Source organism: Venturia canescens, chromosome 9 (genome assembly GCF_019457755.1).
Source record: "Venturia canescens isolate UGA chromosome 9, ASM1945775v1, whole genome shotgun sequence".
Classification (NCBI taxonomy): domain Eukaryota; kingdom Metazoa; phylum Arthropoda; class Insecta; order Hymenoptera; family Ichneumonidae; genus Venturia; species Venturia canescens.
In genome coordinates, this window is record NC_057429.1 from 15,160,113 (window position 1) to 15,170,675 (window position 10,563).

The window sequence follows — 10,563 nt, forward strand, 5'->3', positions numbered from 1 at the left end:
CTACCTTTTTCCATGCGCCCAACGCCTGTCCAGCGACGTCGACGCGCGCGGTTTCGATTTATTTTTTTCTGCGCAGATACTGTCATGGCTGACATAAACCATGAATAGATATTACGTACGAACGTACGAATCTTCGATTATGGTTTACTCACGAAAGTTTACCTGACCTGACGCTTGTGGTGAAACCGAAAAGCTGTTGATTCAGAGAACGCTTTTCAGCTGGTATTGCAGATTCGTTAGGTTTTTCTTTATTTACGTATCGTTATATCAAGAATTTTTTATTACATTTAGTTCAATTTATTAGGAATTAGATCATGTACACTTCTTCAACATGATTTTTTCCATTAAATCATTCGGGTGACAATTCACAAGTTTTTGTCAATCCCGATGGTACCAAAAAAATTGGCTCCATGAATTCACGGAATTTGATACCTTCCGCGTGATTCGATGATCCGATAAAAAGTAGAAATATTGAGCTTTGAGTGTACTTGATTTCAATTGACGGAAACCTGACCTAGCGAGAAAGTAAATATTTTGGGTACCTAGCAGGACATCGGGTTGTTGACACATGAGATCGAATAAAATTTACATGAAGGAATGTGACGAGAAGAACCACGGAAAACGCTCGTTTCCAGTGGTTTTTTCAACGACAAACCGAATTATTGAAGAACAACAATAATTTTTTTCCTGCTCGCGTACTTTCCCGATTCAGAGTAAGCAGCTTCAGGGAGTCCGCTTATCAAAAAAAAGATGATATGAAACGTGGCTAACATCGCTCAATTGCGAGCGTTCGACTTTTCGATCGATCAGTCGTACTGTGTGTTTCACGCGACGACGACGTACTTGTGTCTAGAGCACACTCATTAGGAGAGCACGTATAAAATCGTACACATATACCTTATGTTTGCATATATATTCTTATAAATATATATGTATAAAGTTCGTTGCGGCGAATAAACGCGATGTCTCGTCGATTTTAGGTTTATAATAACAAAAATTATCGTCAACCATAAAAATTTCGTTAGATCCGTTAATAGTTTGAAGGACAAGGTGACATTTTCGATATAAAATAAAGTGTTAAAGCGATAAGAACGACAGTATAATGTCGGGCTTCGACGAGAATCCCTTTGGCGAGCCAACTGTCAACGATCCGTTCGCGGTAAGTTTTTTTTTCACCTTCCTCATAATTTGCATATATCATGCCAAATACACAAAAACCAGAATTGACGTTACCACCATACGGATATTTCATTATCTCATTTCTGCTGTACAATCGATTAATACTTGGTAGGGTATCGTAATGTGATACAAAAAAAAAATTAGCCTATCATGTCTCTCTTTTTTTTGGCTCTCTTCCTCTCGCTCCCACTGACTCCTTGACAATCACTCGTGAATCATCGTACATCCGAACATTCGGACATTGCACACACGTTACGCGAAACCGATAATGATCTCGATTGATAAGCCTCTTTCTACGCGCTCCTTTATTTTTTCTCCCTCCATCGACGTTACCGTTTAGCAGTTTTTATCAGTTTTTATTTTTCCACGAAATTTAATCTGGCTCTTCAGCTTGGTTTTGTCTCACTTTTAGGAGAATAAATGTAATGTTTTTTAGACTATTATACACGATATTTTTTGTCATTTATTAATTTTATTGAGAACGCGAAATTGAAACATGCAAATAAATACCTTTTTATTGCACATTTGATGATAAATATGAATAAATGTCATAGAAACTAACACTCATTTGGGTTTGACAGTTTCTTGGCGCCCACAGTAATTTTTTTCAGCACCCATTACAACTCAATAGAACAATAGAAGTAATGTAATTACATGTTTTCAGAGCTACAAGATTTGCAAATTGCACTATGGATATTTGTTTTTTTTTTAGGATCCTGCAGTGAGAAAAGCTGCTGCTGCGACTCCGGCAAACAGAGGCATCGAAGACTACAATCCGTTTGCTGAGCCTAGCTCTCAAGGAGCAACTCAAGTTCGAGGAGCAGCCAATCCACCGATTTACGGCGGTATCGGCGCAACTCCTCAACCCGCAACTTTACAACCAACCAGCCAAGAAGTTCCTCCTCCCGCTTATACTCGCAGCCCACAGCAAAACATTCCTACATCAAATTTGGGCAGCACTTTGTCTCCATCTGCAGAAGTATATACATTCGTTTCCTGATACCAAATTTTCGCTTTTTAGTTGTTACCCAATCAAAAATGTTATTGCGTCATAATTGTCATTACCGTGGATAGAAAAGTAAGCTGAAAAAATTCAGTCATGTTCGAACCTTTACAACCATTGATAATCAAACGATTATTTTGTCACTACGGGAATTTGATTTTTAAATATAAAACTGTCAATAAAACATCATTTCATACAATGTCCTTAAGCGTTAGCAAGAAAGCATGGAAGTTTAGAACCAAAAGAAAAAACGTTCTGTCGGAATTTAAAAGGATCCTCCTGCTAAATCAGGAACACAGAAATATCCATCTACTTTACTTGAACAATAACATCATCCAAGAACCAAAAACCAAATTGAATTATTAGGACAGAAAAATATTTGATTTACCGCTTAAAAATTCATGTGAGTATCGACTAGGATATTCAATTCAGCATTTTTTATTATCATTTATACTCGGCGCATTCATTTTCAATAATTTGATCAACTCGAACAATCTAATCGATTGACTAAACTGATAAAAATCTGAATGAATTGTTTCTTTTCCAACAAAAGATAATTGAGGACTACTATTACTTCAATATTTGATCATTATTGGATTAGTTTTTGCCACTTAGTTTAGTATTTATTTACCGATTCTACAAAAAAACTTTACAGCAACGCGCAGAGGAAGAATGGAAAACGAGAAGAGAGGAAGAGCTACGAAATGGGTATTATCGTAAGTATACTTGGAAAATTTTCAAAATTGTGTCATCGTTATCGATACAGTTTTCCAATTTAGTAATGAAATAAAAAACTTTTATTTTGAAGCGGGACGAAACAATTGGCCACCATTGCCAGATAAATGTTGCTTTCAACCGTGCTTTTATCAGGACATTGATGTCGACATTCACACAGACTTTCAGAAAATTGTCAGACAACTTTACTATCTATGGATGTGTAAGTACATTTCGCAACTCGTAAAATCAAAAGATTTTAACGCACATAATAACAGAATGCCTTCGGATCATTGAGCTTGCAGTCTTCTTACGTCCTCAACTTGTTTAACAAACTTTACGATTTTTCAGTTCACAGTCTCGTGCTGATATTGAATGTCGTTGGTGGATTTGCCATCATGCTTATTGGCGAAGGGGCTGATGTTTTTGGTCTCGGTCTTCTGTACGTCATTCTTTTTACGCCGTTCTCGTTCGTTTGTTGGTTCCGCCCTGCTTACAAAGCTTTCAAGTATGTCACAATATTTTCATGTTTCCTTAAACACGTTGCATATCTTTCGGACCATGTCGTAAATTTGATAACAAAATTTCGTATGTTTTCATACGATTGAATCATTGAATTTTGATATTATACCATCAGGTATTTTTCGTCGACTGTAATTTTTTTGTAATTTGTGTTTACATAGCAATTTTTTGTTTATTATTCAACAGGAGCGATAGTTCGATCAACTTCATGGTATTCTTCTTCGTTTTCTTCTTCCAACTTGTCGTCACTAGCATACAAGCGATTGGATTCTATGGCGCGGGCACTTGGTAATATCTCTTTGCGAGTTTTTCCTTTTTTTCAGCTTCAATTGTAGTACATTTATTATTGAGCGTTCATTTTCATATTGTTTCGATGAATTGCAGCGGTATTATCACAGCCATCAGAATGTTCAACAAGGGTGGCGCAGGTACAGTCGTTGGCGTGTTCATTCTGATAATCGCTCTTTGTTACTGCGCTGCAGCTGGCGGTGACCTTCTGCTTTTGACGAAAGTACGTACATTGTTTTGTCAAAATGATACCAGGAAACGTCAGAAGTTCAATTGTTCATTAGTTATTCTTCGTTTTTATTGGGTTTTTTTTTTCATCCATCACAATCGAGAATAGTATTTTTACAGTGCTGTGATTTTTTGTTTTTCAGATTCATCGCATGTACCGAACTTCGACCGCAAGTGTATCGAAGGCCCAACAGGAATTCGCGACGACATTTTTACGAAACGAGCACGTACAAAATGCGGCGGGTAACGTAGCAGCGAGTGCAGTACGGAGTCAAATGGCGAATGCGAATCAGCCGCGTTATTGAAGTCACAAAATTTTAGACACACCGTACACTGAACGATGAGAAAAATAAATATTATTTAAAAGCAACGGAGTCGAAAAGAAAAAACAGATGAGAATGAAAACGATGAAGAAATGTACACACGTGCATTGGACTGAAATTGCGAATGTAACGAGGCAATTCAGACGCCAGAATTAATCAATTACGAATACAAGGAAGCGCTAATTATTTGAGGATGACAAGTCTGAGTTTATGAGAACAAAATGAACATTTTTGAAACTGAAATATATATTTACGTATATATTTTATGTGTCAAATTCATCTGGGCTCATTACGCGACTTTTTTTTTGTTATGTATAAAATTATTAATTATGAAATTTGTTGATGATCGTGCAAACCGAATTATTGTCTTGTTTACAAAAATAATCGATGAGCCATCAGTCTGATATCGTAACGACTAAAGCTTGATCGAATTTTCAAATATTTCCTTACGGTTATTCTCTTTTTGTCGCAATTACAGTATTCTAAAAATGTTTTTAAAATTTGTTGGTAGAACGATTTTTTATGTTAGGATGTCTCAATTCTTTAAAAACTTAATGGTAATTTCAATGGGATAAAAAACCATTTACAGTGTAAACATTCTTGAATGAAACGAAACAATTTACTTACACCGTGCGAAACATGGCGTAAGTTCCGGTTTTTCAAATTTGAGGCCTCGTCAGCATCAAGGACACTAAAACCAGTCTGCTTTAAGAGAGAGAGACGTGAATTAACAAGTGGACATGAGAACTCGTTATGTCGATGAGAAAGCATTTCTCCATTTTTTTGTTGAAATTAATTTATTTCATACAAAGATTTTTTTACGAATGATCTATCGTATTTGCAATTGCAATTTTTAATATAATTTTTTCTTTTTTGTTTTTTTTTCGTTTTTCAACTTTTGCTAAGTGGCTCATGCAATTACAAATTGCTTTAGGTTATTTTAGTAAAACATTTCAAGAATAATGGAATAAAAGAAAAATGCTTTTTTTTCGATGTGACAGCACCCGCGCCTCATGTCTACGAAGTACTTTAAGTTATTCGATTTATATTTTTTTCTTTTTTTTTTTATTTCTGTGATTAATACGCAATTAGTCCGAGATCTCGAATCCCTCCTCCCGAACCCCTTAGAATCACGGTTCGGACGAAAGCGCAATTAACAATATATTTTCTATAAGATAAAAGACAAATTTTAATGGAAATGCGATAGGTAACAAAAACGAAGCTGAATAAATGGAATGCTGTTATTTAAAAGATCGACAAGAATTTGACGATTCATTTATTTGTCATTTTGATTATTTTCATCTTTGGAAAAGGGCGCACGTCGGTGTCGACGATTTTTTTTCATTTACAGCGACGTAATCAAATCTTGCAAATCGAGGTGATGCAGAAGTGCCATTGCTGAGGAAATGAAAGATGATTTCGAATGATCATTAAAAATGAAGATGACCAACAATTGCTTGGAATAAAAATTCTTGTGTGAAAAGATCTTCAAAATACTGTCCAGTTATCCCAAATCGTGATTTTTTTTGTGTCTCTAATCAACTCCCAAGCGACTTGGTTGATGAAAAATGCATCGAAAATGCTCAAAATGATTATTATTAGAAATTTCGAAAAAAGTCCTTGTGATGTTTTTACGTATTAAATTCTTTACGTATTAAAAAATAAAAATTAATTAACGTTGCCATTCATATATTTTCATTGATCGATCATTTGCAAAAGATGAGAAAAATTTCACCTTCTTGCCGATAAGTTTCGGTCGGATCGGTAGGAAATGGGCATCCCATTTCAGTACTAGATCCGGGATGAGTTCCCATCAGCTTAGTCGCAAATATAGCGTCCATTATTTCGACACGATCTCTAAACATCAATCGTGCGTGACCTTCGGCTAAGCTGGCATATTAAAAAAAAAAAAGAAAAAATCCAATGACAAGAATTTGAATGAAAATGATCAAATAATGAAAGATTTACTTCTGGTTTTCATTGAACGTAAAATTACAAAGGAAGTTTCACTACCGTACGAGACTGTCGAGAAGCCGAACCGTCGTTCTCTCTTCTCGCCTATCAGGATTCGATCTGTGGTACAAAAATACTGTACTTAAAACTTTCTCAGCCTCTCGCGTTAGCACTGGTTTGATTGAATGTACGTAGGCCAAATATTCTCGTAAACTTTCTTCCTTCCATATTCCATCGGATTTTAATAGGTCCATGGGCTTTTTTAAGTCCCTGCATTCGAAAAATTGCATCAGTGTTATTGATTTTAATAGAAACTTAGTGAATTGGTCGCTTTGTAAAGTCAATTTTGATTATTTGATGAAACATTAGTGAAGTACCAAGAATTTATTAATTTTTCAAATCTTTTTTCAAACCTCATATGTACATTTTGCTTTGTGCATCAACATTACGACTGCAAGCAGCTCGTAAAATATGATCCGTCATCATGCGATCCCATTCACGATTTTTGTTGTCCTTCAAAAGTAGTATGAGATCGAATCGTGACAAGAGAGGATCGCCTAAGCTCGTTTTCATCTCTTCGCCTTCGACGAAATTACCACCGTCTGGATTAATTGCTGCGACCACAGAACAACGAGAATTCAGTGTACTGACTAAACCAGCTTTTGCTATCGATATCGTTTGTTGTTCCATCGCCTCGTGGAGCGAGGCACGATCTTCTGAGCTCATTGTTGTAAACTCGTCCACGCAACACACACCGCCATCCGCCAATACGAGGGCTCCGCCCTCCAAATGCCAACCGTCTGCATCCTGAGAATGTTAATTTTAAAATTACTTTTCAGGTTCAGCTGACAATAATTTTTAGATTGATTGCACAAACACGAGTAGTTTCAAATTATTTTACATCAAATTTAGAATTTCATTTTCACAATTGCCAAATACTTTTATTTTTTTTTTAATATCCTTATAATTTGCGTTTCAATGAAATTTCCGACGATTTCGTAAGAAACTCAAACTTACTTTGACAGCTGCTGCAGTCAACCCAGCAGCCGTAGTGCCCACACCAGTTGTCAATACCGAACGAACAGCCAAACGGGAAGCTGCTCGAAGTAATTGAGATTTTCCAGTTCCTGGATCTCCGACGAGAAGCAAGTGTGATTCACCTCGTATTCGAGATCCTGCATTTTCAAGGTACAAAATACAAAACAGTCGGGAAGACTTCTTTTTTTTTTTAAGGAAACGTCTAAGGAACTTGGTGATATTTGAGAGAATATTTTTGCAACATATTAATACTTTAAGGATCAATTTTGATCAGTAGTCAAAAACTATTTGAAAGTTAAATGCAAACCATATTGCAAATACATCAAACTTTTACACTGCATTAGGTTGCAATTTCGTTGACGAATGACTGAAATATTTCATTTCCACATAATTTTTCTTGAATTCTGACTATTTTTTTCAATTACCTGTATTATTTGTTTTTGTGACGCCTCCCGCGAGCACGAGAGCCAAAGCCAATTTGACGACATACATACCAAAAAGCTGCAATTTTTCAACCAATGAGTCAGTCAATTTTTGAGAACACTTTTGGTTTCAAACTTCTCGATTTGAGGAAAATCTACTAAAATGTTGGTAGAAAAAGCAAAAAATATCATGACAAAGGTTTTAGTAAAAACGTACCTGGGGTGAAATCGAAGCAACGATATTGTCTCTGCCAACCAAGGGGTTGTCTCGATATCTATCCCAATAACTTTGAAAAATATCTTGAATCTCATTTGATGAAAATTTCGATTGGGTAATTTTACGACGTACAGATATACTGTTTGCAATCATGATTGTCGTTGCTATCATTCGTTCGCCTTCTTCAAACAGGTCCCAACGTCTTATTATAACACCACTAATCGAAGAAATAAAGTAATAAAATACAGATAAGCACGAATAGCAAAATTTCTCATCGGACTTTGATAATAATAATTGAAAAAAGAAAAAAAAAACAAAAAAATTCGAACCAAATATCCACTAGATCACCTGGCCTGCATTTGTCTACTAAATCATCCATTAGAATAACTTCTAAACCCTCCGTGTAAGAATTTTTCGAATCTGTATCGCACTTTTCCTGATAACGAAAAAAAAGATTTCTTTCAATTCTTTATTTTTCTGTATCGCTCGAATCCCCAATTACAGCTCGGAGATTAATTAATGAATATAAATTTGATTATTCGTTGTGTTTGAACAAAAATAGAGAATTCGAAAGGACCAAAAAAACATTTATAAGTCCAGAATTAGAGTTGAGTTTTGGGTTTCCTCATAAATTCATTGATATATGGATAAAGATCAAGCTTGCCTGAATTTTTATCTCTTGATAATCTCCTGAATCTTCGTACTGCAATGATGGCAATAAAGATATGGTTGGTGCCACGCAAGCCCCGCATTCTTTGGTCTCTTCGAAAGCTTGCCTCTCCCAATCCAACTACGACAAAATTATTCACAGTAAGAACAAATGACAATGAAATGATGTGATTTTTAAGAATTTGAACTTTATCAGAAAAGTAACAAAACGTTCTTATTCATAAAATTTATAGAAATACAAAGTTTTGAACAGCAAAAGAACAAATATCAGTCGTTTGGGAGATTTTTTTGAGTGTTATATTATCTCAAAATGCGATATTTTGAACTTTGAAAAAGTAGAAAAATTTTGTAATAACAGTAGACCAACCTTGAGGACTGTGACATATTCACATTTTCGACATTTATATCGCTCTATGAGTTTTAAAACAGTGGGCTGAGAAATTCGAACTGTAATTCCAGTTGTCGATACCAGCTCACCAATGAGACCCTCATTGACGTTGAGTGGAACACCGGTGATTCTGGTTTTTACCTTATTGGAATACAATGAAGAATAAGAAAAAATTTTAGATAGAAATGGAAGGAAAGTTAGCGACAGAAGAGTTATGAAAAATAATTACTCTTTGTTTGACAGTTTGTTCCGCTGTAACTATCAATTGTTGGGCTTTTATCGCTGATTCGTCGCAACGAGGCAAATATTCTCGAGGACGATGGCGTAGTTTATTGGCACTGTCAACGTCAGCCTCGAATAAATCAAGAAAACTGAAATAACGTTGAGTTTTTAATTTTCTTAAATTTGGCGCTTATCAGAAGAAACGTGGAATACATGGTTAATGATGAGAACAAATAAATGAAGAACTGACAATTGTTTGTCACACATAATTATAAATTTATTCGTGTGAGCTGCTGTCAAGTAATGAATTGATCTTACTTGACATAAATTGCATATTGTGCATGTTGTTCAGGCGCATCCAATATTTCGATGATTTCGTGCTTGTGATGTTTTAAAAAATATTCTGTCAACATTTTTTGAAAAAATCTTCAACTTCTAATCGGAAATACAATTGACGTCTATTTGGTGAGGTTATGTTCACAGGGTTCAAAAATTCATGAGCGGCAAACTTTTGTTTGTTGTGATCGGCATATAAGTGGCACCATCAGGGGAGGCAGAGGCTTAGAGCAACGGCCAGCAACGGCCCAGAGACGAAATTTACACTTGAACATGTGTTGGCTCAGAATTACCGCACAGAAATTCTGATTAGGATCCATTGATTGAACATTGGGTTTTAAACAAATATAATGAATTTTTCTTCATCAAAGTGCAATACATTGCAAAGAAATAAATCTTTTTTTTTAAATACAACGGATGTCGAATGTTGAAATGAGGAGTTTCCCAGGTCTAGATATTGTTCCTGTTAAAAAGCAGCCGATATTGCAGACTCATCCTTTATTAATCGTTTAATTATTATAAATTTAAGTATATAGAAAGTGTAGAAAAATGTGAAATATTTCCAAATGGATATTGGATACTAATTCGTTCGATTTGTTTATGTTCATCGCGTATGTATTTATTTACGTTTCACGAGCTGACGCTCGGTCGCTTTGTTTTCAGCGGTAATAAAGTGGGGATAGCAGCTTTCGGTTAAACGACAGAAGAGGCGGGAAGAAGGGAGGGCCACTGGGCGGAGCGGGAGACAGGAGAGAGAGAGAGAGGGTAAGCATGTTTCGTTTCGCTCACGCTCATCGCTCAGTGCAGTCGTCGGCGTCGTCGCCCGGCGCCCGGCCGCCTGGCTGGAGGGGCGCCCCGCGCAAGCGAGCGCGGGGTCTCGGCTAGTACAGAGTGCCAGCATCGGTCGGTTAACGCTGCGCGTTATCGTTTGTAGATTCCAGTGAAATTGAGAAAACGTGGTAACAGAATACGACACAGAATTCTACTTGATCCTTAGTGATTAAAATGAAGTTGAAATAATTCTTTCCTACATTTTAATTTTGTTTTCAATCAACTATAAT

At 36.0% G+C, this 10,563-nt stretch overlaps 3 protein-coding genes across 5 annotated transcripts in view; 1 reads left to right on the forward strand and 2 right to left on the reverse strand.

Moving 5' to 3' along the window:
• Window positions 1-49, reverse strand: part of Lrch (Leucine-rich-repeats and calponin homology domain protein) — a 41,275-nt gene extending 41,226 nt beyond the window's left edge. Inside the window, exon 1 of the mRNA XM_043427982.1 lies at window positions 5-49. Within this exon, the coding sequence (XP_043283917.1) occupies window positions 5-14 (10 nt within the window). The 5' untranslated portion in view covers window positions 15-49. The remainder of the gene's footprint in view (window positions 1-4) is intronic.
• Window positions 50-801: 752 nt separating this feature from the next.
• Scamp (secretory carrier membrane protein) lies at window positions 802-5,508 on the forward strand. The gene is made up of 8 exons (XM_043428534.1): window positions 802-1,159; window positions 1,892-2,158; window positions 2,838-2,898; window positions 2,991-3,119; window positions 3,248-3,404; window positions 3,605-3,706; window positions 3,803-3,929; window positions 4,078-5,508. The coding sequence occupies exons 1-8, from the start codon at window positions 1,103-1,105 to the stop codon at window positions 4,237-4,239; spliced, it is 1,062 nt and encodes a 353-aa protein (XP_043284469.1). The 5' UTR covers window positions 802-1,102; the 3' UTR covers window positions 4,240-5,508.
• A 7-nt stretch (window positions 5,509-5,515) lies between these two features.
• On the reverse strand, window positions 5,516-10,066 carry LOC122415929 (DNA helicase MCM9-like). Of its 3 annotated transcripts, none has more exons than XR_006262024.1 (12): window positions 9,485-10,066; window positions 9,174-9,315; window positions 8,924-9,085; window positions 8,552-8,677; window positions 8,217-8,323; window positions 7,888-8,104; window positions 7,674-7,749; window positions 7,228-7,385; window positions 6,635-7,017; window positions 6,271-6,480; window positions 5,993-6,142; window positions 5,516-5,655 (listed from the first exon to the last, which is right to left on the reverse strand). XR_006262024.1 is itself a non-coding variant. In XM_043428531.1 (12 exons), the coding sequence occupies exons 1-12, from the start codon at window positions 9,577-9,579 to the stop codon at window positions 5,603-5,605; spliced, it is 1,884 nt and encodes a 627-aa protein (XP_043284466.1). In that variant the 5' UTR covers window positions 9,580-10,065; the 3' UTR covers window positions 5,516-5,602. The 3 variants fall into 3 exon arrangements, 2 of the variants coding, with proteins under 2 accessions (XP_043284466.1, XP_043284468.1); XM_043428531.1 differs by having other exon boundaries at window positions 5,993-6,147; window positions 9,485-10,065; XM_043428533.1 differs by lacking the exon at window positions 5,516-5,655 and having other exon boundaries at window positions 5,971-6,142.
• Window positions 10,067-10,563: the final 497 nt, after the last annotated feature.